The following is a 27,029-nucleotide window of genomic DNA, read 5'->3' as shown; positions in this document are numbered from 1 at the left end:
CATCCAATGTAATGGAGAGAAAAATAATGCTGTATAAATGTGAATGTGCTCTTTTATTTCCTAGAGAGTCCCAAGTATGACTTAGAGCTAATTAAAGAAAAACATATTTGATTTTAGAAACAGATGTCTGCCATGGGAGAAAATGTTTTTCCGTTTTCATTTGCTGATGAACGTTGCTGAATGCTGCTTGGAGGCAGCGCCAGCAGCTGAAAAAGACGGACCCAGAATCACACCTTTCGATCACTAAACTAAAATTATTTTTCTAGAATGCTCTTTATTCCTAGGATGCTTGTTTTAGTGTCATTTTGTTCTTGGTTTTCATAGCATTCTGTAGATAAGATTTGATTTCACAATAAAATCACAGTGTGTAAATAATAAACTCACAAGGCATCATTTTATGGAAATAAATTGTTGTCATAAAAATACAAACAAATTCAAAACTTTAATTTACTGTTACATTTTCTCAACTGTGCTCAAATTCCAGTGTTCTGAACCTTCATAAATATACATTTTTAAAAATTCTCCAGTGTCTAAAATCTGTCATAAATGTTAAAAAATAGGTTCTTATTTCCTCTGTGGTTAGCACACAGCTGGTGTTCTGATCAAAAATAACTAACTACGTCTCATTGGGCAAAATATACACACAGATGTAGCATCATTTAGCACATATTGACGAATGATAGGCAAATAGTTACACATTCAATTTTTTTACATCAGAGTTTTATGCAGCATGAAAGCAATACATATATATATATTTAAAGAGCATGACTCTTCTTCCCCTCTTCTAAAAAGGCCTCATGGAATCAAGATTGATTAAAAATAATAATAATTTAGCAAACATTCATTATATATGGGATAAAAAGTAAAATGTGTACACGTAATCTTTAAAAGCAGAATAACCACGTTAAATTCACATTAAACACTTTTGCAATACACAGGGTAAATAATTTACATAAATTCTTAATTCTCCCATGGAAAAATGGGATTTAGTTGGATCATGTTTGCCAGTTGACACCTGCTTTTTTTTCTCCATTAATCAACACTATTCTCTAAATCAGCACTTCTCCACTTTGGCAACTTGAAGATGTGAGGACTTCAATTCCCATGTTGGCTCAGGAATTCTGGAAGTTGAAGTCAACACATCTTCAAGCTGACAAGGTTTAGAAATATTTCTCTACAGCACGGGCCTCCAACCCACAGTCCATGGCCCAGAAGCGGGACACACAACAGGCCAGCATGCGAAGTCGCATTTGTGTAAGCAGTACACGTGCAAAACCCCCAGGGATTCCGCCAGTTTGGACAAATTGGTACCTACCACCCCATCAAAATGGATCCTGGGTGCTGCGCTGCAGTGGGGAAAGGGGCAACAGAGCAGTTGGCCCGAGGGAAGGAGACTACCCCTTTCCCTCTTCTTCCTGCTCCTCCTTTCCTTGTGCTGGCCGCTCCATTTCCCGTTTCTCCTTTGCAGCGCAACATCCAGGATCCACTTTGATCGGGGGGGGGGGGAGAATTAATTTAACATCTGGTTCACCCAGGGTCAGGTTGGCCATCTTGGACATCACGGGATGCTCGTCTTGCATCTGTGGCAGAGCTGGAGGAGGCGGATGGGCCATGCCTCCCACGACAGCCAACCTGACCCTGGGCGAACTGGTTAATTTGAATCCCACTACTGATTCCTCCCTCCCCCCACTGCTGGTGGTCCACAGAGCGGGAAGGTTGGGGGACCGCTGCTGTACAGTATAAGAAACATTTTTTCTCACAAGGCAATGCTGGGCACTTGACTCATTTTGGATAATGATTGTGCACGTGGGTACATATGCATGCACTGTCCAACTCTATAAATTACGCTGCTCAACAACATAAGAGATGTTTAACTGCAAAGTGAATTATTTTAACTTTCAGACCATCCACCAAGAGATATGCATACTTTCTCGGGATTTACAGGAATTCAAAAACTCAATCTTGATGTGAATCAATATAAGCTGGACTGTTTTCTTAGCAAAATAAATGATCTGGTGATTCAAATCTACATAAGAAACATAGATTTTGTGCAGGTTCATTAATTAAACCATACCTGGTATGCGTCTACTTATTTTCTTACACATTCACACAAAGTGAAGTAGTCTGGTAGCATCAACTAATACAGTTTATTAATAGGTATGCACTTTTATGAATGGCTTTGTTACTCAGAAAAGGTGCTATCAGACTCCTAATGTTTTGCTACCATAACTAACACAGCGTTCCTCCTACAATGTCACAATCGAAGAGAATGTGTTTCTGAAGTAATACCAAGTATAAACTACATCACAAATAAAACTGGAAATGATTGATGTAAATGCTTTCATATTAAGTACAATTAAGGGGGAACTTCTCTTAACACTGCCCTTTGGTAGGACAGGGAAGCTAATGAGCCAATATGAGATGCTAAATGACCCAATGCTAAATTTCGAAATTTTAAATTCAATTTGAATGTGTAAAATTGTGCCTCCTACCCAACTATTCCATTCTTCTGATTAATAAAATTTCCTGTAAACAAAATTCATAGAGCTCTTAATAAAAGACATTTTGACTTCATTTTTTTTATGCAGAGGTCCTTTTCATTGAGGGAAAGTAACCTTCCTCAGATCAAATTCTATAAATCTAAATTTAGAGTAGATTACAGATTTCTGGAAAAGAAAAAAGATTATTGGATCTTCCTAAGCATCAAAAAAACATTTCCCCCTTTTGATGCTTTTTAATTGGAGATGCAAAGTCATAAATGAAAATGAGTTCAGAAGTAAATACTGAGCTTTCATATAGGTATTTCTTTTTAAATCTTGTATGTAAATTATCAATTTGTAAATTATCAATCATCATTGTACTAAGAGTGGGCCACTCTTATCCTGATATTCCAGAGCTGAGGAGGAAAAAGGCACTTTGGCTAAAAAGATCACAGCTGACTGAGGCTACTAGGAAATACACAGCTAAGGCAAAATTATTTGGACTACAGCAGTTCTGAAACTGTAAGTCGGGAATCCAGGGAAGGGATTTTACAATTAAAGACAAAGAAACAAGCAAATTGTCCTTGAGAATGCTCTTGAAGCTTCTTGCTTTATTCATGCAAGCCCAAGGGGCAGTTGTAGTACCAAAAGTTTGAGAATTCCAGTGAGATGCAATTTAGAAATAAATGACCAAGTTGCTTTACTTATTTATTTTTGTCCAATGCTAACCCCGTGAAATTATCACTTTTATCCGTTGGAGAAGGTTCACATCAATTTTGAGAGCTGTAGTCTTGGGCTTACAGATTTCCTATCTTATATCATCTTTTTTTCCTTATATATAGTAGTTTGATTAATACAAAAGTGGCTTGAGTTAATGACATTCCCGGTACCTTTTATTCATTGACTGAGAAGAATTAATTGTGGGTCTAATCATGCCCGAAACCTTCCAAATAGACATTTTCTCAAATATGCGCTAATTTATAAAGATGACAGAAATGAAAAACTGATGGAGCTGCTCCTTTCTTCCAGCTGTTTTTGAACAAAATGCTGTTAAGATATTTAGTTCACCTGACAAGAGGTTTCATTTATTTTAAAAACTCTCTTGACCTTTGCTAAAAGATGGAGTAATTAAAATATTCTTAGACTTTTTCTAAGTATGGGATCAGAGTGTAATTTTTTTTAAAAGAATAAAATGAATGGGAGGCAAGCTTCAAAAGTTAAATAAATTTCAATAGAATTAGATTACACTATTAAAAATTTATAGTAATTTCAAAACAATGCTGACAATTGACCACGGACTCCACCCAAGTGGGAGGAAGAATCTAAATAGGCTGAAGGATGCAAAGCGGACCAAACTGCCTTAGAAACGCACCAAGGGTACATTTATGAGATGGATTCCAAAACCAAGCTATAAGTAGTGACTTACACAACCCACAGTTGAAGCCATCTATTGTAACTTAATGCAATGAAGAAATCCAGTGAGACTCTGAGTTTATGCAAAAATATTGTCCTGAGGCCATAAAAGTACACATTGCAGCCTTAAAAAACATTACAGATTCATATAATAAATGAATGAATTTAGCTACCCTAAAATGTCAGTCTTTTTTAAAAAGACTCACAAATCAAGCTTAGATTCTTCTCCCTTACCCTCTCCGCTGAAATGCCAAATACAAGTAAACTCATGCAATTCTTTTTTAATATAAAAAATATCAAAGTTCTTTGCTCTCCTGCTATCAAATTTGAAAACAACAACAGTAAATATATGAAATGTACAAACGAACTGCCATATAAAATGTATAAAATTATCTACAGCTATATATAGAGACATTTATTTATATATATATTTTTATAAAACAATGTATTTTTAAGGCAAGGTGTCCTCCTCATGTTGGGATAGAAATTGGAGAAGAAATGAAAGAAGTCTTGATGGGATACTTCTTCTTCCTGAGTTCTTCAATCTTGCTGAAATTGAGTAAAACCCCAGCATAAAATCAGATGGGGACTAATAACACATCTTGTGTATTACTGATGATTTATTTCTCAAAGGTGAGTCCCTTGTTCAGATGGATTTCCTCTGCTCGATACTCCTTGTAGCACTGCTATGGCTCAGACCATATTTCAAAGGCAATTTCCCCAATAATGAATTCCATTTTGCTGGTCTCCATATGGCACAAATGATGCAGACAGGCAAGTACTAGAAAGGACTCTAACCATAACTTCAGGGAGCAACTTACAGGAAATTGTGGAATTGTCACAAGTAGGTGCCGATTCCCAAGGTGACAGTCTTGGCATCCTCACTCCATGGCAAATGGCAAACGAATGCAGACTCCAATGCAGACCTGACCACCAGTAGAGTAACTCATCCAAGGCAACAGAGTCTTCACTCTTTCCTGATGATTCAAATTGAAGTTTCATTACTGCCTCTGTTCACGAGAAGAAGTAACCATGCAACTGAGGGTTAAATAGTGCCAAGCTGACAATTGCAAGTGAAACTACTAGATTATCATAGTTATGTTAATCTGCAGGAGAAAAGCCATGCTTCAGCAGCTAAAGTTTTCAGCACAAAAGACCAAAGCGACAGAAAATTCTTGATAGGTAATATTGGGGAAGGGGGCGCAGGGTCTTAGATGAAGATAACGGACAAAGGAAACATTTTGGGACAGAAGTTAAGTTTGAGATCACAAATGGGGTTTATCTGATTAAATCACAGAGGTTATACTAAACCTTACATATTTTGTGACTCAGGGGGTCACAAAAAGTGTTTGAGGCTAGTAACGTGGGAAATGTTGAAGGACATGAAAGGGAAACGGGAGGAGGAGAAGTGAGGGAAGAACAGATGGTCCTGATGCTGATTTTGGAATGAATGTCCAAAGCAAGCTACTGAAAGTATGAAATGGTAAGTCTTTGGAAAGAAATAAGCACCAGAAACTCAAGAGAAGCATCACGGGAAACATGCACTCACTCAGATTCCGAGTTATTCTCAGCCGTTATTGTCCCCATGTGGACATTCACGGCTAAGCCGTTCATCTGTTCTGGTGGATTTTCTCTCCTTGGGCTTTTTATTGTTACTCCAGAGTCTGAAGTGGAGCGAACACCATTGTTAGTCCCAACAGAAGTTGTTTTAGGGGAGATTGCAGTTTGATGATAGTCTGACAATTTTTCTCGTAGCCGGTTCTTCATATTTTTGTCCACTAATGGAGGAGGGTAGGTGATTTTATTTTTCAATATGCCTAACACAGGGAAGAAGAGGATACGCCCAACATATTAATACAATAAGACGACAAAAGGTTTCTGTAATAAAAGGCAATGTTTTATGCATATTTATGCTTGACACAAAGAAAGTTTCTGCTTCAACTTCTAGAATACTCTCCACTTGACATACCTGATGCCCATCTGGACATGACCCACCAAGAAAATGTAGGGTCAATAGGAAAATATTACCATTTAATCGTAGTTTATGATGCAGACTATTTTAGTGAGTCAATAGGATTAATGCACCAAAGGAAGTGCCCTATGTTTACAAAGTTATTGTACTGTAAAGGTATTGGAATTTCTGCCACTTCACGCGTGAAGCTCAGAGAAATAGAGGCTGGCCAGAATGTCCTTCCCTGACACAAAGCAATGTAACCGTTCTTAAAAGGCAGCCAGTATATGTGTAATTTCAGATTACAAATGCAGTGTCTTAGAAGTATACTTGCCAGTTTGTGAAATGGCTTTAAGCTATAGCATTCAGCAACTTAGCTCTCAGGGCCCTTATTTTTCATTGCAGTGCAATGAAATTAAGAGCATAACAAGGAGTATATTAGGTGAAGCTGCAAGTTGATGTTTCAACAATTTGTTTCTTGCAGTGGCCACACACAGCTCTCTAACGCGGGGGTCTTCAACCTTGGCAACGTTAAGATTTATGGACTTCAACTCCCAGAATTCTTGCCAAGGTTGGAGACCCCTGCTCTAGACCAGGGGTCCCCAACCACCGGGCTGCGGACCGGTACCGGTCGGTGGAACATTTTCTACCAGGCCGTCGGTTTGCTGGGCGCCGCCATCTTGTTTTGATGAGAAAGTGCTTCTGGCGAGCTTTTCTGGTTGGAAAGCGGCGTTTGGGTCCTGAAGGAATCCTCGTGCCTTAGTTTCATCGAAGGGGTGGGGCGGCTTCGAACGAAACTAAGGCGCAAAGATTCTTTCAGCACCCAAGACAAGGTGAGCCGAGCGACCATCCCAAAGCCGTCCCAAAGCCCATCGACAAAGGTACAAAGGAGGAGTTAAAGGTGGCAGGGAAAAGCGGGGGATGGCTGGCTGGCCGGTCGCTCGGCTCGCCTTGCCATGTGTGCTGATGCCGGTACCGGGCTGTGGATCATTTTGTGATGCCGGTACTGGGCCGTGGCACAAAAAAGGTTGGGGGCCAATGCTCTAGACAGCTCACAAGTGAAGCAAATTCCTTTTAGGATTGTTCCTCAGCAATCAATATACATGATAGGACTGATCCTGAAGGTTTCACGTCATTAACAAAGATTGATACTACACTCCATGAATGTATCTTCTCTCCTGTTCAAGCCACATAATTAAACACCGCATTTTGCGATAGTGGATTTCGTAATTTAAACCTTCTCTAATACCTTTCCTCTGTTCTGGTGGCTGATGGTTTTGATGAGTGAGTGGTTTATTCTCCTTTTGCTGTCCCTCGTCCTCTTTTTCCGGAGGTATTTCGCTGCTGTGATTCACCTGATTTTCCTGATGTAGTTCTACGTTAACCTTGGTTTCCACCTTCAGTTTTTGCTTTGCATTTGGCTCCTCCTCGTCACTTGCGTCGATGCCCTCAGATGGCCAGTAGGGTTTTACATGATTGGGCATGGTATCAACTGTAGGGTACAAAATATTTTAAAACCCAATACACAAACATACGTAGACCTTCTACAGGACTAAAATTTCAACAAGCAACTCTTCAGATTTCTACAGTTCTATCTTCAACTTAAAGTGAAAAAAAAAAATCCATCCGCAAGGGAAGACCTTTCTATCGTTCACTGATCAAAGAGTGATAAGAGTCTCTATGATGGTCAATGATCAGCCCATCAAACACATTGCACACATAAAAGTAATTGCTTACTTAATCAGGTAAGCATGCAAATCAAGCTGCTGAGCACCTCTCATATTACAGGACAGATTTTGCCACAATTGAAGAAATACTGTATAATAATCCCTTGGAACTGAAAGTCAAAACTATATATATAAAAGCGAATACCACTCACGCATCATCACAAAAGCTCCAGAACCGTAAAGCCTACACACTTGAAATTTGGCACCTATGTTCCTCTTGGGTTCTAGGTGCTCACTAAGAAAGGATTTTTCAAAATGACCATCAGAGCATCAGTATTTTGTATATGATTATTATTAACACGCTCTGTTGCTAGGAGTTCTACTCCCTCTCCCCACCTGAAAAGAAATCTGTTCCAAATGCAAAACACAAGCAGAGGAGTTTCAGTTTCAGAGCACCAAGCAGCTTTAGTACAGAGCAGTTGAGCTAAGCCACACCTAGGCTCCTTGCTCACACAGCAAATACTGTTTCAGTTTCCAAACAGCCCTAAATTCTCTCGCACACTGATAAAGACACTAGCCAGACAAATACTGATGGATGCTGGTAGGCAGAAGCAGAAATTTTTCCCCTTATTTTCCTCCCCAAAAGCTAAGCCTGACCACATAGTTTCACAGAAAAGCACGGTTATCGAGCTAATTTGTAAATAAAACTGATCAGAATCATGAAGAAATGCAATTAAAATGTGGAGTTAACAGCTTGTGGCAGATGTCAGCATAAAACAGACAAGAGACCCCTAATGACTTCAACAATTCTTTTCCTCCATGGGTTTAGTCTAGATTTGGATGGAATAATTCTTATATTGTCCTCTAAAATCACTGATGAAATTTCTATAGGATTTCTTTTTAGTATTTTAAATAACGCACTGTCCTTACAAGGAGATTGAAGTTTGGAATATTTGAATTGTAAAGATGGGGTTTTCAAGTAAGCAACAGACTGTCCTCCATCTCTAAGGAGATTCTCAACCATCCAGGTCGTGGTTGTCCCAAAGGGGCTTTTTTCACACTGGGCTTCCTTGTTTTTCTTTGAAGATGCTTCACTTCTCATCCAAGAAGCTTCTTCAGTTCTGATTGGATGGTGGGGAAAGGAATATAAATCCTTCCATTCCCCACCATCCAGTCAGAGCTGAAGAAGCAAAACCAAGGAAGTCCAATTGCCCCTTGGGAAAAAAAAACACCTTTGGGACATATTGTCCTCAAAGAATCACACACTAAACTGGCTTTCTTGGCCTTGAGTCTCCTTTTTTTCAAGGAGGAAACTCAAGTGCTTATACCAGGGCTGTCAAACTCGATTTCATTGGAGGCCACATCATCGGGGGGCGTGGGGGGGTGGCCAGGGTGGTTGTGGCCAGATTGACATCACTCATCAAGGCTCCATTTTCAGCCCACCCGGGCTCCATCCATGACGGCCTCCTGCAGCCCTCTGTAACTGCAGTTAATTTAACAAAGGCGGTTCCAACTGCACTTATGCGTGCTGCCTCCCCGAGCGCCGTTTTCGTTGGCAGAGGGGGGCAGGAGGCTGTTGTGGCCAAAAACGGAGCCAGGGAGGGCCAAGTGCGACCCTCCCGGGCTCCGTTTACTCTGGCAGAGGCACCGCAGGTTGGTCCTTCGCTGTTTCTAGGATGGGCCCACGAGCCAGATCTAAGCACCCTGCGAGCCACATCTGGCCCGTGGGCCTTGAGTTTGACACCCTTGTGTCAGCCTCCAAGAATCCTTCTTCTATTTGGTCTCTTTCCGGCTGCCATAGAAATGGGGGCGTGGGGGGAGAATAATTGGGATTCACGGGGGGGAAGGTGCTGGAGGATGAAGTTGATGTATTGTAAAAGTTGAGGTGCTTACTTGATTATGCTTACTTGGTTACTGCGCAGATGTAGCCTCTCTAGGCCAAGGCTGTCTTGGCATACCAGATGTGTGAAACACTACCTGAAAATGCACCCACATGACATTATCACACCTCACATTGGATGGCCAGTTTGAACTATTGGGGGGTGGGAACATGGGATAACTTTCTATATGGGATTTTCGCACCTATTGTCTCAGATCTTGTGTTTGCACACCTAGAGTACTGCATCCAGTTTTGTTCACCACATTATAAAAAGGATGTGGAGACTCTAGAAAAAGTACAGAGAAGAGCAACTAGGATGATGAGGGGACTGGAGGCTAAAACATACAATGAACGGTTGCAGGAACTGGGCTTGGCTAGTCTAGTGAAGAGAAGGACCAGGGGAGACATGATAGCGGTCTTCCAATATTTGAGGGGCTGCCACAGAGAGGAAGTATTCAGGCTATTTTCTAAAGTGCCTGTAGGCCAGACAAGGAATAATGGATGGAAACTGAACAAGGGGAGATTTAACCTGGAAAAAAGGAGAAACTTTCAGACAGTGAGAACAATCAACCCATGGAACAGAAGTTGCCCTCGGAAGTTGTGGGAGCGCCATCAGTTGAGACCTTCAAGAAGAGATTGGACTGCCATTTGTCAGAAATGGTATAGGGCCTCCCGCTTGGGCAGGGGGTTGGACTAGATGGCCCATAAGGTCCCTTCCAACTCTGGTTATCTGTTATCTGTTTTCTACCTGTTATCTGTTTCCTCTGATGCTACCACTTCAATTTTCAGTAAAAGTCTTTTTCTCGATAACAATGGAGTCTAAGGTTTTCTTTCTTGGATTTTGAATGGAGCCTCACCTGACACCCCTGGCTTACACTTTTTACCTTTAGGAGTGCTATGGACTGGAATCCGCTCATTGTTTTTCAAAGTGCCAGTGTTCCATTTCTTCTCTGCGTCTATCACATCTTCCTCGCTATCTGACGAGTGAGAGGAAGCGTACGAACTGCTGTGTTCATCAAGGGACAATTCACTGTCAGAATCAGAGTCACGCTCTGTGGATAAAAATAACCAGTCAGCCAGTGAGACAAGGTGTGACAAATAAAACTGAAGTTGGCCATAGATTTTCTGCAACTCCACTGGGATGCGCTTTTTACTATACGCAGCAATACAACCAAATGGGATTCACAAGAGGTAAGAGATGATACCAGGAAGCTGCAGTGGGAGTTAAATCTAACCTCGGTAACTACAGGTAGCCCTCGACTTACAACAGTTCATTTAGTGACCGTTCACAGTTACAACGGGACCAACAATGGTGACTTATGATCATGTTTCACACTTATGACCGTTGCAGCAGCCACATGATCTACATTCAGATGCCTGACAACTGACTCATGTTTATGACGGTTACAGTGTTCAGGAGTCATTTTGCAACCTTCTGACAAGGCAAAGTCAATGCCAGATTCACTTCACAAAAGCATATGACTAATTTTAACAACTGCAGTGATTCACTTAACAAACGCAGCAAGGGAAGTCATAAAATGGGACAAATTCACCTAACAAATTTCTCACTTAATATCAGGGCTCCATTGTGGTAGTAAGTTGAGGACTATCTGTAATTTCTCTTTATGCACAACCACCTTTTTTTTCAAGAAAAAAGGTAGTTCTTGGACTCCATTATCTTTCATTTTTGTTTGAGCGTGGCAGTAATAAGCGTTAGTGGCGGAGTGGATGTGGCCAGTTGACACGTAAACCATCAGCCACCGTATCATCATGAAGACACTGTCAGGATCCATGCAGTTACCCCAATTAAATCATGAGTCTCGAGCCAAATTTCCAGAACTTAAAAAGATTTATTGGGAGTTAACATGCCGGCACTGCCCGGGTGTAGCCGACTCTGAGACATATAATTCACTGTCACCCTTGGCAATGCTTCCCCCCCCCCCGCCCGTGGGTGTACTGTAATTCATATTCTCCAATGGGACATAGCCATAGCCAAGAGCCATCAATCATGCTCTCCAGTTAGAATTTTATGCGGCAGAAATTTCGGTCACCTAGTTACTATCTTTGAAAACATTTATGGAATGCACTTTTGGTTTTGCAAGCTGCTGCACTGCTCCCCCCTCCCTTTCTGTTGGCAACTCTAAAAAGACCAGAGAAATATTTTATGAGTTGACAGACTCAGGAGACCCACCCATTGGGAGCTTCCACTGTTGAGGGGAGACTTCGATCTGGGTTGTCCTAGTCTACTCCATCATCTTAACAACTCTATCCAATAAAAACCCAGAGGTCTATAGCCTTGACTCAAATGCTTTCCATTTTTTCTCTTTCCTCCTAATGGACCCTGACGGTGATGACAGAAGATGTAAATTAGGGTCATGGACGGTAAGCTGGCTCAATGCCTTTCGGCCTGTGATCTAGAAATAAGAGCTAAAGGACCAGGGAGAACCAGGTTCAATGCCTGGCAAAGCAGGACCACTGGTCCAAACGCTAGGATTTTCATGGAGCATTTTAATGACTTTTTTTCTCCTTTGAAAACAATGGTCTCCTTCTGCTTTCCTGATCGGGATGGCCTTACCTTTCCATCTCTGATTTGCTAAGACAGCCAAAACAGATCCAAAACAAATATAAGCTATTTTTTTTTTTTTACTCCATGGGTCTATTCTAGCTGATGGTACTTGATCATTAAACCACCACCCTGTGTTTTTTGGTTTGCATCAGGTTAATAAAACCCAACTAGGAAGTATGGCTCTAACTGAGAAATAGCAAAAAAAAAAAAAAAAGTATTATTTAAATCCTTGGATTTTGTATTTTTTCTTACGATTGGATTTTGATGGCTTCCTTTGGAAGATGGAGGAATCTCCTTCTGCGTTACCAGCTCTTGCTTGACTTGATATGCTGTGTTTCTGGGCAGCTTCATCTCTACTAAATCAGATAAGTAGATAAATAAAACTTTTCCAATCAATGCTGTAAAAAAATTAAGCAAAACTAGACATTATAGTGTATTTTGTCACTTCCCCTTCCCCTCCTCAGCATTATATGGTAGTGATGTAGAAAATGGAATAAGAGAACCATTGTTTGTTGCCATTCCTGTCTGGTCAACCTGCTTGGCCCTTGCGAGGGTACAGAGAAAAGATATACCATAAGAACAAATTTTCTCTGCAGAGTTTGCAGAGAAAGGAGGCCAGGACAATTTGTGCAAAAGGGAGAGCACATTATTTTGTTTGCCAAATGGCCAAGGCATAGCAATAGCACTAAGGCTTATATACCGCTTCACAGTACTTCACAGCCCTCTCTAAGCGGTTTACAGAGTCAGCATAATTGCCCCCCCCCAACAAACTGGATTCTCCTTTTACCCACCCCAGAAGGATGGAAGGCTGAGTCAACCTTGAGCCTGGTGGGATTTGAACTGCCAAATTGCAGGCAGCCAGCAGTCAGCAGAAGTAGCCTGCAGTACTGCACTCTAACCACTACGCCACTGCGGCTCATCGTTTTATTCATTAAAAAAAAGAAAAGAATAATGGAAAAGAAAATCCGTTTGAGAATACAAGCAACTTAGTTATTGTGATTATTGGCTGACCTGATGCTGCTTTCTAAGGAGACAGTGGATTCCCCAATTGTGGTTCGATACATGTTTGGTTCTTCAATATATGTATCATTGCAATTCAGAGACCGCTAAGAGATAGAGAGAGAGAGAGAGAGAGAGAAAAAAAGTAAGAAATTAGCTGTAAAGCAAGGTTACTAAAAGTAGATTAAATAGATACTATTTTTTTTTAAAAAAAGAGTTATGTGTACAGGTAGGTTGTGATTAGTGCAACTTTGAATAGTGCAATATTTGATTTAGGGCAAATTATAAATCGGCCCATTCGACTTGGCCCATTGTTCTTAGTTACAATTTTAATTAAAAATACTTGAGTCCAAAACCGAACGATCCAAGATGAACAATTTTAGAGGAAAAAAAAAAAGAAAAACACAAAAGAGAATTCCAAGCCAAGCCATCGGTAGGGAAATGCTTATGCAAAATACTTTCTCACAGTTAACAGGGTGGCTCTAGTTGTTGTGGAGTCATCTGGAAGGGACTTCTTTCCTGTGAACGCGTTCTTCAAATGCTTCCTCGCTTCCTTGTTGAATATACAGTGGAAGAAAAAGACGAACAGCCCCTGGATTGTTACGAGAGAGGGGAAGAATAAAAAAAAAATGACACTCTTTCATAAGGACAAACCAAAGTGATTAGATGGTGATTTTGTAAAGACATTTTATGAAAACATTAGCCTATAACATATACTAAGAAACCAACATGTGAAGTATGATGTTATAGGAAATGTACCTGAATAAAAGGAGAAACTTAGGCAAAACTAACTTAAAAAGAAAAAAAAAATGAAAGGATGAAAAAGGCTTAAAGAAAGACGTGGATGCAATAATATCTTTCTCATCGTAATCAGCTTTCAGCGGTCTGTGTTTTCTGAATCTGGAGTTAGTATAGTAAAAGCGAGTTAACAGATGACTTCTAGTCTATATTGGAAAGCTGAAAATATACTGGAAAGCTATACTGGAAAGCTGAAAAAAAAATAACCTAAAAGAAGATAACGGCAAACCATTTCTGCACTTTTTCTAAGAAAACAACACAGATTTGTTTTGTTCCTTAAAAATTGGAGAAGCATTAGAGCAAAATCAGGCATCAAAACTATTCCTTTGTCATTCTGAAACAGCTGTGCATTTCAAAGAAGGCAATTCATTTACTGGAGGCTGCCTCGATAAAAATTGCCTGCTTTGCACTGAATCAAATACAATGAAAGTCATTTTGGTTTGCCATTTTCATTGTGAGGTCATCACCAGAGCCGTGGTGGCGCAGTGGTTAGAATGCAGTACTGCAGGCTAATTCCGCTGACTGCCAGCTGCCAGCAATTGGGCAGTTCAATTCTGACCGACTCAAGGTTGACTCAGTCTTCTAATCTTCCAAGGTCAGTAAAAATGAGAACCCAGATTATTGGGGGGAAATAGGCTGACTCTGTAAACTGCTTAGAGAGGGCTGTAAAGCACTGTGAAGTGGTATATAAGTATAAGAGCTATTGCTATCTTTAATAAAACAATTTGTTCCAGCAAATAAATTATCAAGACCTTTGAAACAGATCAAAAAGCTTGCCATTAAGACCAAAGGATACCACCTACCTGTAAGCAGCTAAAGATAGCAAACAAGTAGTGAAAGCTCATTATGCCACTATTTACTGCCATCAGACCCAGTAACCAAGTTGCACTGACCAACAGGAGGAGGAGGAAGGCAGTCCTCAGTACAGAACTAGATAAAAAGCACAATTAAAGGTAAAGGATTTTCTTTTCATAGATCTGTTTTAGCAAGCAGTTCACTAAAATTACGCAAAAAGCTCTTTTATGAATAAAATAACAAAATAAATAACAAATAAAATAGCAAAAGCTGGTATGTGGAAATGAGATATGAGGGAAGTAATGTAAGTGAGATTAAATGGCACACAACAAGTACAGTTTCTCCAGTCTTGATACCCTCTTCTTAAGTGTCTATGGAGATTCTCTGTCATCCTCGTCATGGTTGTTCCAAACGTGCTTTTTCAAAGGCAACTGGAATTTCTTGGATAGGAAGCAAAACGTCTTCAAAGAAAAAAAAAAGAGAAAGTCCAGTTGCCTCTGGAAAAAGCAACTTTGGGACATCTTCTTAAGTCTTAATAAACTGCTAAACATTATTATTTTAACCAATATGTCACATTATCTCTGCTCAATATTATTTCCTTTCTACCCAGTTATAAACTTACATGACACCAGTTTTCTCTAGTGAGCGCTGCCTTCGTTTGCAGGATGCTTTCACGGCTAAGATGAAGATTACAATGTTGATCTTGAAGGGAAAAATACACAAAGATCAGACACAATTTCTACTTTATAAATACACTTTGTATCTGTGGGGGTGTGAACAACAAAAAAAAAAGAATTACACTTCTGGGACTCTTTTTGTATTTATATTTGCAATTCTATTTTTCTGCTACAGAGTTTTAAATAGCTCCCATAAACTAACAATAAAAGCATTAGCACAGAAGACAGGAATGTAAAACCCCAAGCAGTAACAGAATAATATAACAGCAGCAAACAGAATGTGTAAAGTATTTAAGCAAGAAAAAATTATACATCGAAAACTCTCTGAAAATGTAGGGAATGGGGTGGAAGCAGCTAGGAGGCAAATGAGAAAGACTATATAGATAATGAGCTGAAGAATTATGCACTACTAAAGTAAGCTTATGGACACACAATGTAAGAGATTGGTATTGATCATTAAAGCCTTAAATGGTTGAGGGTCTAACTATCTATAGGGCCATCCTCTTGTTGCGATCCTAAATAAAATTTAGAGGTGAGAGACCCTTTTGAAGACACTCCCACTATCAGAATACAGAATAACATAAATGGAAGGGACCTTGGAGGTCTTATAGTCCAACCCTATATTATTTCAGACAAATGGCTGTCCAATCTCTTCTTACAATCTCCAGTGATGGAGCATCCATATGATTCTTCCATCAGGTTTTGAATTGGTAGTGAATGATGTTATCACTTTTACTGTTAATTGTAATCTGAGGATTTACGATAACTTTTTATTGTTCTCTTTTTTAATTTTAAGTGCAAAGATGGGTATAAATCAAATAAAAAAGAAACAAGTATAAGTGTTTTAAGACTTGTATATACAGCTCACTCAGCATGGCTTTAACATTTATTTGGGCTGTTTGCTCTGCAACCTAATGAGTTTTTGAAGAGACTCATTAGTTATAACTAGAGGGAAAACTTCTTTTAACTCAGTACTTTTTAAACTTCACAAGTTTACCGTTTTTAAAAGTTCTAATTTCAGTGAGACAAGGGGAATATAAAATTCAAAAGGAGGGTGCATATCTCTTAAATGTGTAAAAATATTTATTAGAATTTTATATAGACAAATTTGGCCATATTGCAATTTTAAGGAGTGCATAACTTTCAGGTTTCACTCTATTTAAAAACACAACTGTATTCTTGTCAGTAAAAGACACGCACATAATTCAACTCAAAGAAGATCTGTTTTTTTAACAAACAATAGTAATGTTTGGGGAAATAAAGGAAATTTGCCATTAAACACATTGCTCCTGGCAAGGTGGATAGACTCAGTTACAGTACCAATAAGCACACATTAGAAAACCTGAAAGACCAGATTAGGGATAGATTTTCATGAAAAAACATCTATCTATGGGGCTACTGAGAGTTGAAAACTACTGGATGGCACATAATTGATCGATCACTTCAACAAATTGCTACTGAGACATTTTATAATTTTATACAGTTGGTAGATATAAAATCTTATTCATTATTTTGTATAAGAAACTAAAGGGAAGGCTTAGTCACACTCACTTAGTTGTTCATTCTCTCTATGATGTCAGTTACCTTGTTCTATGAGGGGGCTATACCACTGCAGAAACAGCAATACTTACAGCCACAACTATTACAATGGGGCCAGCAAAACTCCAAATCAGGGTGTCATAAACAGAAAGCCAGCAAAAATCTTGGTTCCCATATCCCTGGGGATCTAAACCAACAGCAAGACCTGCATTGCAATACAAAAAAACAGAGAGAAACTCAAGGTATGGAATCCTTTGAAACATTAATTCACACCAAGAAATGTTTTTTTAAAAAATTATCTAAGAAGAGCAAGGGGATTCTCTGTTTTTGTTGGTTTTTTTGGAATTAAAATGAGATGTATTTCAACCCTCAAGTAGGAAATCAAACATTTTAGGAAAGGTATGATGGAATAATAGAGTTGGATGGGACCTTTTGAGATCTTCTAGTCCAACCCCCTGATCGAGCAGGATTAATTCTGGATTAATGGCTGTTCAATTTCTTCTTAAAAACCTCTAGTCTAGTGGATGGAGCCTTTCCACTGGTTAATTTTTCTCACTGTCAGGATTTTTTCCTTAGTTCCTATGTTCTATATACATTCTTACATACTGTAAGAATTTTAAATCCCTCTTCCATCAAGCATATCTCTATTCTTTGAGCTTTCACATTCTAATCCTTGATCATCTTCTAAACTTGCCAGCCAACACAAAAACTCTCTATGCCAACTTTCTCCAGCTAGTTGCCTTCCAGATTTGATAGTTCACATCTCCCTTAGTCACTAGTATTCAAACACTGAGTTACTCTACAACCGATTGCAAGATTTTTGACACTAGAATGACAAGCCACATAGCATCTGGTCACAGGTGGCGGCACCAGCACAATGTGCCACGTGGTGTCCGGCGATCAAGGAAGTATGGATTGCATTTTGTGCTTTCACTTTTTAAATTTAGCAAGTCTCACCAAGCTGGGATCAAAATAGTGACTATATGGGCAAATGATCACCATCACATAATTCTTCCAAGGTTAGCTAAGTAATCTCTTCAATTGTGCATCTCCTGTTCTCCAGTTTTCCCTCCTTCTACTTTCTTCAACCATGGCAAGCATAGCTGTTTTTTCTACTACAGCATCTTCCCACATCAATTCCCCAAATCTGTGAGTTTCTATTTGCTCGTTCATCATTTCAGCCAGAATTTATATAGTCCAGGAGTGATGGAATGGTCCTGCTTACAATCTACTGTATTCTTTAATAATGTTTATAAGATAGCCTTGATTCTTAGGCTGCTAATATTTAAGAGTGCAGAAATTGAGATTCTGATGCAAATCGCAAGGTAGAAAAGTTACGATCATTCAGATGTTACTTGAACCATTCACAGCCATATCATGTCACTTCCAAAAGCGCCATCATTACCAGCTGGTAACAATTAGAACATACAACTGTGATGGAAAATATTTTAGATCTGGTACTGAATATTATTTTCATTCATTGGAGACAGTATTTATCGGAATATTTTCCCATAGAAGTCATTCAAATATTTTTAAGTCACTATGGTTAACTTCTAGTTTAATGTACATTTGATGCATTTTTTTGCTGCCAAAATCAGTGTTTAAAATCAGCACATTAATTTTGTATACTATTCTCTAGCCTAAGGTAGCATTTTTACAACTTTAAATAGAAACCGTTGATGTGTCTTGCCTGCATTTTGCTCGGAATATATAAAACTTTCCCCCAATTTTCAGTAACACAAGAGCTTCCTGGGAGGAAGTTATGGCAGTCATATAAGAATAAAGCTAAGTTCCTAGGGCAAGTATGCCCCTTTCTTACCTGTTATAATGGCTGGAATCCCCCAACCAATAACATAATAAAACCTCATGTGCCCAAAATTGATGTTTCTCACTTCAGTCAGCATGCGGTAGATATGAAGCTGCTCAACAAACATCCAAGCAAACGTGCTCATGTAGAAGTAGTGCAAAAGAATGGCTATTACGGTGCACACGAACTAGAGAAAGAAAGAATCCAGATCAATCAGAACTGCCAAGCCACCATACCTTTTAGCACAACTATGAATGTTTGGTTACATATAAGTGAACATTCATAAGGGTTGCATTCCAAATTTGCTGTTTTATGCATAACAGTTGATCTTTTTTGGGGACGGACGGACGGGGGGGCAACTATCTTTTGTAATGCTAAGTCATTACTACTCTACACTAGATCAAATGTTAAGGTGGTCCAGCATCTTATTTTAAACATGTCTAGTCAGATGTTTCTGAGTCTCCGAAGAAAAGTTAAGAGAATCATCATCTTATGCTGTTGATCTCTAGAAACATATTTTCTCTTAATTTATAGCAACCTATAGTCATCTGTACATCCTTAATTTTGGAAAGCTAAGATCTCTAAGATCTTCCCCCAAAAGCCAAACCCCACCCCCAAACCGCTTTTATGAACTCCTGGGGTGACATGTGACCTGTCTTAACTATGATGTATTAAAGCAGTCCTCAACTTACAACAGCTCATGTAGTGACTGCTCGAAGTTACAATGACACTGGAAAAAAGTGAGTTATGACCATTTTTCATACTTATGACCACCTGCAGCATCCCCATGGTCACATGATTTACATTCAGATGCTTGACAACCAATTAACATTTATGATGGTTGCAGCTTCCCAGGTTCATGTGATCAATTTTTGCAAGCTACTGACCAGCAAAGTCAACAGGGAAGCCAGATTCGCTTAAAAACCACGTTACTAATTTAAAAACTGCAGCTATTCATTTAACAACTCTGGCAAGAAAAGTAAAATGGGCCAATATTCACTTAATAAATTTCTCGCTTAACAACATATATTCTGGGATCAATTGTGATAGTAAATTGAGGACTACCTGTATTGAAAAATCACGATTAAGTACAGTTTGAAGATTTTACCTGACCCCATTTTGGTTAACAGGAAATGGAAATAGCAATAGCACTTAGACTTGTATACTGCTTTATAGCGCTTTACAGCTCTCTCTAAGCGGTTTACAGAGTCAGCCTATTGCCCCCAACAATATGGGTCCTCATGGTAATTTTTGGTCTATTCCTGGCCCCACAAGATCTCTTTTTGTATCAGAATACAGCCTCACTCTCCTGTGTTAAAATTACTAAAGAAGGATAATTTGTTCATTTAATCAAGACTTCAGGAAAGAGCTGGCAGTTTTATACTCACAATTTAAAAACTTGGCAGCTTTAAGCCCTCCCTGTAAATGCTTTTACTCTCATAATTCTGAGTATTTATTTTGCATGTGTCTCTGCATGTATCATAATAATGCAACCTAATTATTTCAGATATGCAACAATGAAAATAGAGAATTTTGTCAATCAATCATTCACGCATGACTGAAACCTCACCCAGTCACATGACCCCTGCCTTACAGAAATTAATAAAAATGAAATGAAATGAGTGGCTCTGTGTCAATTGTTTTCTTACATTCTTGGACTTTTCATGCTCATTCGTGTGTGACTGCTGAGATTATTCTTATTCCGCAAGGAAGGTTCGAAAACTGTCTGAGAGACATTCACAGCAGGTCTCTCTACAATTCAAGGAGTGGCCTTTTCTGTATGATTTCCGGCTTGCTCAAGTAAAATGTTTAAGAAATGGCTTAAGATGTGGCAGGATATTTTTGTTAACTAACTCATGATTAGCTCTCGCTTTCCAGCTAACAAAAGATATACATTTCTGAACAAATGTTCTGAATTATTAAATGAACAATTTAATAGATTTGGTATGGGATGAACTTAAAAGGGCATTGATTTGAAACGAATAAGTTCTTATCACAAGCTCCTTAGAAGTGCAAAGCTGCCAGACTTCCGGTTTGAGCTTCCTCAGCAAAAGACCGAAACCTCGTCTCTGCGAGGCTTCGATCCGTGCTTGCCGCTGGAGCACCCCGAGCCGGCTGGTTTTGGGGCTAAGCCACCCCGCAGAGGTGGTGAAGAAGGGGGAGACTGCCTGCAGGGTTGAGGAGAACCGCATCTCTCCTCCCCAGCTGGCCATTACTCCCTTTCCCGAAGGCAGTTGTAGCGGTGGTCAGAAATGGCCACCACCAAGAAGAACTCGACCAGAAAAGAATGTGCAGGAGGAAGATAAGAAGAGAAAGTTTTGGTTGACCGGGTCAAACAGCAAAAGCAACAAATAAGGTCCCCTGGAATTTAAATTTAATACCATTGTTCCCAAAGAAGATTTTGAAGCTGCGAAGGAGAGAAAGAAGGGAAAGGATTAGTTTTTTTTATTCTTCCCTTCCTTATACTGACAGCTAAGAGACTTAAGCAAGAAATTGAAAAAAATCTACTTTGACATTAATAGGCATCTAAGCTGAAAATAAAAGTCAAAGGGATAATAAAGATTTCTGGATATTTAAAAGTTTTTAAAAGCAGGAAAGGAGAGAAAAAAAGGAATAAAATGGGAGGATCTGGAAAAATGGAGGAGACTGCCTGGAACTAAGGAATGGAACTGTAACTAAAAGGAACTTACAGTGAAATTTCAACAAGATTCCTCAAAGATACGTCTTAATTGAAACTTGGTAACAAAATAATAGAACCCCAGGAAGAGAAAGTGGAAAAAAGAAGCAGAAAGAAACAGCCTTGGATTATTTAGATTACTTGGTGATTTTTGGTTTTTGCATCTGGATGACTAAAATTAACCGAGTGGTTGTTTAAAGGTCTTTAAAATGGTATCACTCTTAGAAGAACTAAAAATGGAACTTAAAAAAAGGAAAGAAGATGCACAAGAAGGGAGAGGTTCTTTTGGCTTTGTATTTCAATTCTTAGAAATGGAGATCTGGAACTATGAGAAACAACAAGAAACACTTGCAGAACAAGAAGATTGGGACAAAGAAGAAGCCATCTTTAATGATCAAATAATTTTAGGGGGGGGAAAAAAGAAAAGGCGGGAAAGAGGGTGAAAGGTTTAAGATTAGAAAAAACAACCAAAAAGAATAATAATAATTTGAAAGATAAGTATAATATTAGAAAGCAACAGAAGAGGGGATTACAGATGAGAGAGTTAGAAATAGAGAAACGAGGGGGTAAAAAGGAGAGGGAGAAGAAGAGGAGGAAGAAGGCAAGGAAAAGAAGTTGTAAAAAACAGAAACAAGAAATGGAGAAACAGGGAAAAGATATAAGGATTGTAACCATAAGCTTGTTTTGAGATAATGGGTAAAAACTTAATTGCAAAAGGGATTCTGCAAAGGTATATAAGATAGCATTGTTATATTATAAACAGAAACAATTTTAGAAAATATGATCAAAATGATGGATAAAATATTTACTGCAATGTAGTTGAATGTTTGGTAATAAATAAATGAATTGAAATGATTGAGAGAATTAAATGGGAACATTTTTAATTATTAGTAATGATTTATAAAAATATAAGTGAGAAATATGGAAAAGAAAGAATTAACTATGGAAAGTTTATAAGTGTTCCCAAGGAAGTATGATATTTAATTGAAAAGAAATGTTAAAGATGTTAAGATTTTAATGAATATTAATGATAGAATTGAATTGCAATGGAATGTGTGCTTTATTTACATATATATATAATTTTTTCTTTTTAAGAATATAGTGTGCATTTTAAGAATGTGCCAAGCAGAATTCGATTGGAAGTTATGTATTATATAATCTTAAAGGTATACATTGAAGCTTAAATAAGAGTTTGAACGGATAAAATTAAAAGATATAAAGGTGTCATACTCCAATTGGTAACTACAGGGAAAAACTTGTTTAATAAGAAAAGATAATATGAAACTGAAACAGGACAGACAAAAGTATAAATATAATGATTTGATTGAGATGAGATAATTAAAATAAAGTTGAGAAAATTAAAAGAGGGGAAAATCTATGTAGAAAATATAAAACGGCAATAAGATATGGAATAGAATATAAAAATGAGCATGAAATTGAGTTTTGTGTCTGTATGAAGAAGTGATAACCTGGGACCATGCTATTTTCAAAAAAGATGTTTTATTTGTATTTTGTTTTTGTGAAAACCCAAATAAATCTTTCAAAAAAAAAAAAAAGAAGTGCAAAGCCAGCTAGTACAATATAAAGAAGGAGAGCTAAAGAGTTAATACATTTTATTGAGATAAAGTCCGCAAAGTCTCCTCAGAATAGTTAAAAATTCAGCACAGTGGTGGGATTCAAATTTTTTTACTACCGGTTCTGTGGGTGTGGCTTGGTGGGCGTGGCAGAGGAAGGATACTGGAAAATCCCCATTCCCTCCCCACCCCACTAACCTGCTTTCCAGCTCCGTTCTCCTGTGCAGGGCAACCAAAGAAGACCCAACCGATCAGCTGGGACTCGGGAGGCAGAGAATAGATGGGGGCAGGGCCAGTCAGAGGGGGTATCTGCCGGTTCTCCAAACTACTAAAAATTTCCGCTACCAGATCTCCAGAACTGCTCAGAACCAGCTGAATACCACCTCTGATTCAACAGCACGCCCAGGTCAGGTCTTCACATCTACTCTGCTCTCCCCGAAGGTCGTGGTCTACTTACTTTTTAACTACAGCCCTGATATGCCTTGTAAAGCTTTGTGTGGCCTTTAAGCCAATGGAAGAAAATGCTTGCTCAGTTTTCTCTCTGCCACGTGGGTATGGGGTGATACCCATCCCCATCTTAAACTTACATACGCTCTTGGAAAAAATTCCCAAGCCAACTATCAGCAGCATCAAGGCAAAATATCAGTCCTCTGTCCTTTGTCCATAGCAACAATCAATAAGCACCTTGCACCCATCGATTCGCTGACAAAAGTGGGTTGATAAACTATGGTTTCCACACCAGTCTTTCCCTACCTATCAAGATGTAGCAAGGCTACAAGAAGTTGAAAAATTAAAGATTGTGAAGGTCTACATCAGGGGTGTCAAGCTCAAGGCCCGTGGGCTGGATCCAACCTGCGGGGTGTTAAAATCTGGGTTGTGGGGCTGGCCTGGAAATAGCAAAGGACCGCCCCGCAGTGCCTCTGGCAGCCAAAATGTTTTGACCAGCGAAGTGCTGCAGGAGGCTGCCCAGGCAGAAAATGGAGCATGTGCGGCTGCACGTGCCCCCTCTGGGCCCCACTTTAGCCAGCAGGGTGCTGTAGGACGCGTCCGTCCTGTCTCCCCCACCCAGCCGGCCTGTGGAGGAAAACTACAATGCTGATCCAGCCCATGAAGAAATCCAGTTTGACACCCCTAGTCTAGATAGTTAAAGAAACAGTGTTTCTGTGGGATCCATCTTAAGCTCAACCATCTCTCTCACTCAAACTGTGTATTCCAAATAGAACAAAGCCACTTTGTTCTTTGGTAGCCCAAACCGATTTGGTAGCCAAGCGCTACCTTTGGTAGCAAAACTGATAGAAATGCATGCACCCCTTCGAGCCATGGTATACTTTTTCATTCGAGGTGTATCAGTGCAAGAAAAGGCATGTTAGACAAAAGCCACTGAAAATTAAGTCTTACTTGATTTTCTGTCTGATTGATTCCTATCAGGAAGACTAATTCCGAGCAGAACAGAGCAGCCACCAAGTTTTTGTGAATGCTGTGCAGATTGGACCGCAACGTTCGAATCAGGACCAGAAGAATGAAGGTCAGCAACAAAGCTACCAGTGAGATGGAGACTGTTGTGTAAGTGATGATCCTGAGAGGAAGTACGTCATCATACTGTAAAATAAAATTATCAGTTTGGTTGTTACAGGCATGGACTGATAAACATTATATTCATTTGTCTTTATTCCCCTTCTAAATGCTCAGTTATTATACTTTTAAAATCAGCGTTGATTTCTCGGTATATTCATTTGACTAAATGCTGTTCTATCTCAAATCCACATTCTTTTAAGCGGTATGAAGGGCTGTCAATTTCTAAGAGTGATTTACTTTTTTTAAAAAAAACAACACTTCAGGGAATATGTCAAGCGGTGAATTAATTCACTGACAAGTTTTTGTAGTGAAAGAAGACCACAGTTAAATGGATTCCAGTCCTTTTATTCAGTGTTTACATTTTTATTTCTAATTCACTGCTGCCTGAAGTATATCCACATTAATAAGAAACTATTCTATGCCAGAAAGAAAAACCTCAAGATGAAGCACATTGAAGAGACTTCCAGAGATCTACGTTTCTCAAAGTGCATGTATAAATAAGAATTAAAAGCAAAAAAGGTATTAAGAGGAGGAAAGGTAAGACATTATTTTTAAGCCACAGAGATCGCTCACAGGTTAAGCTATTAAATTCCTGCAGGAACCTCCCCACCAGAGGTTTTAAGCTGTGGCCACTCAAAAAACATCATGACATCAGCATTTCTTTCCCTGCACCCTTCCCTGCAAATCCACCCACAATTTCCTTAAAAAAGGATGCCTGACTTTGGCAAGTCCCCATCTTTGAAATGGTGAATTGCAACAACTCAATTTGTCATCTTATAGCGAGGGTAAAAGCATTAAGCAACAGAGCAATTTGCAAACCCAAAGCGTGATACAAAGGATTAAACATGGACAGTTCTGAGTCCATACTCTGATTTGCAAAACATAGATTGAGATGCAAGGTACTGTTGGCTTGGAGTTAGGCTAAGGGCATCTGTGAGGGGACCGGGTAAAAGATTCAAGATGGTAGGAGCATCCTTTTCATGGGTATGCCCTGTGTATAAAAAGGGTGGGGGTTTAATCAGGTGGATGCCCCACCTCATGGAAGACCCTGAGCCAATCAGTGTCCTGCTTTCCTTGAGTCACTAACAGAAGAAATATAAACAACTAAATATGTAAATAATCAGGAAATGTTTCTGTTTTATAGGGAGATAGTGCTCCAGGAGCGAGAGCCTCACCTTCCTAGTTTGACAACTAGTTCTCTTGACACCTTATAATATATCAAATAAGGCTAAGACTTAAAGCTGGCAAGAAATACAGGTAATCAGGAACTCATTAAAAATGACATTGTAGCAAGAGTCCTGTGTCATTCATGGTGGCCAATAATAAAAAATCTGATAGCCTTTTTTCAGATGAGCTAAGGCTGCAGTTCCTGCAATTTATGCCTTTGGGTAATCTTTATGATTCAAATAAGATGCTACCACCTTCCTGATTTTTTTTAAAAAAGATAGTAATTCTTTTTCTTTTTCTAAAAATGTTCATTGTATGGTGTTGAGAAAACAAAAGAAAATGAACCAAGCAATAAATCCTCCCCTCTCTCTGTAAGCACTTTGTAGTTGAAACAGAGCACCGTGGGTTAAAGCAGACTACTTTGATAAGCTGGTAGGTAGCTTTTAAGTAAAAAATAAAACACTAATTTAAAATGATCTCATTTGCTTTTTAACTCTCATCAAACACTGTTTCATTACTGCAATAAACAAAATAATCACAAGGGAACTGCTTACTTCACGATTTGACATATCCATTAGGACTGCAAAACTGGTCATGTGGTTACATTGGCAAATAATACGGTTCTCGCGGCGTGAAGACAGTTCACACCCCTTGGAAGACCAGCCTCCTGCTGTTTCTCTAGATCTGATCAATAAAAGAGAAAAAAAAAATCCAATTCGAATTATATTTCTTATCTGAGAGGCCAAACTGTGGTGATGGATTGGAACTTAATTTCTCATTGCTCTCCCTCCCCTAAATAAATAACAGTGCAACTTGCAAAACGTAACAGATTTTTGAAAAGTGCAGTTTTTATGAAAACCGGAGCTTTCAATATTAGTCCTCACTTCTCAAGGAGCATCAGGGTCATTAATGCCTCGTCTGGCCATTGAATTCCATGTCTGCAATGTTTGCTGTTTCTTTCAACTTTGCTTCATCATGACCAATGGCAAAATTACACATAGGTGGGATAAGCACGCAAGTAACCCATAATTATCACTTAGCCATCTCTTTGATCTTGAAATAATCGTGAGTCTTTTCCCGGCTGGAAAGCTATAATAAAATCCATTATTCTAAATCTCTCAGATTATTTTGGTATGCATCTATTTTTATATCCTAGCTTTGGTTTCAAGGTATGGGTGCAGTGTTTCCCACATTCTCCAAAAGGTTATTTGGATAGCTCACACACTTCTTATAACTCACACAGAGAGCTGCAAATTTTGCAAAAATAAATAAATAAAGAATATCATGATCCATTGAAAAGAGAAGCCCCTTAGAGAACATTGGATAACCTGGTCCTTGTTCCTGAGTGAAATTCAAAATAGATATAAAGAGTTCAGCTCTTAGACAGTTTTGGATTTTCTGCCAAGCCCTACGTGGAATATACTGAGTAAAGCAACAGTCAGTAAATTACATTTATTCCCTGGAA

At 39.0% G+C, this 27,029-nt stretch overlaps 1 protein-coding gene across 3 annotated transcripts in view; it reads right to left on the bottom strand.

Moving 5' to 3' along the window:
- Positions 1 to 393: 393 nt before the first annotated feature.
- CELSR1 (cadherin EGF LAG seven-pass G-type receptor 1) overlaps positions 394 to 27,029 on the bottom strand; it is a 171,330-nt gene continuing 144,694 nt past the window's right edge. The window contains exons 23-35 of one of the 3 annotated variants that reach the window (XM_026702947.2): positions 26,119 to 26,248; positions 24,221 to 24,421; positions 18,584 to 18,758; positions 16,857 to 16,969; positions 15,171 to 15,250; positions 14,557 to 14,683; positions 13,422 to 13,547; positions 12,968 to 13,062; positions 12,209 to 12,312; positions 10,275 to 10,442; positions 7,094 to 7,336; positions 5,443 to 5,710; positions 394 to 4,903 (exon numbers count right to left, since the gene is read on the bottom strand). In XM_026702947.2, coding sequence (XP_026558732.2) covers positions 4,879 to 4,903; positions 5,443 to 5,710; positions 7,094 to 7,336; positions 10,275 to 10,442; positions 12,209 to 12,312; positions 12,968 to 13,062; positions 13,422 to 13,547; positions 14,557 to 14,683; positions 15,171 to 15,250; positions 16,857 to 16,969; positions 18,584 to 18,758; positions 24,221 to 24,421; positions 26,119 to 26,248 — 1,855 coding nt within the window. In that variant the 3' untranslated portion in view covers positions 394 to 4,878. The remainder of the gene's footprint in view (positions 4,904 to 5,442; positions 5,711 to 7,093; positions 7,337 to 10,274; positions 10,443 to 12,208; positions 12,313 to 12,967; positions 13,063 to 13,421; positions 13,548 to 14,556; positions 14,684 to 15,170; positions 15,251 to 16,856; positions 16,970 to 18,583; positions 18,759 to 24,220; positions 24,422 to 26,118; positions 26,249 to 27,029) is intronic. The other 2 variants (XM_087934145.1, XM_087934144.1) reach the window with 2 other exon arrangements.

Source organism: Pseudonaja textilis, chromosome 5 (genome assembly GCF_049901715.1).
Source record: "Pseudonaja textilis isolate UNSWEBS1 chromosome 5, rPseTex1.2, whole genome shotgun sequence".
NCBI lineage: Eukaryota > Metazoa > Chordata > Lepidosauria > Squamata > Elapidae > Pseudonaja > Pseudonaja textilis.
The sequence above is the reverse complement of the archived record's forward strand: the minus strand, read 5'-3'. Positions and strand labels throughout refer to the sequence as shown.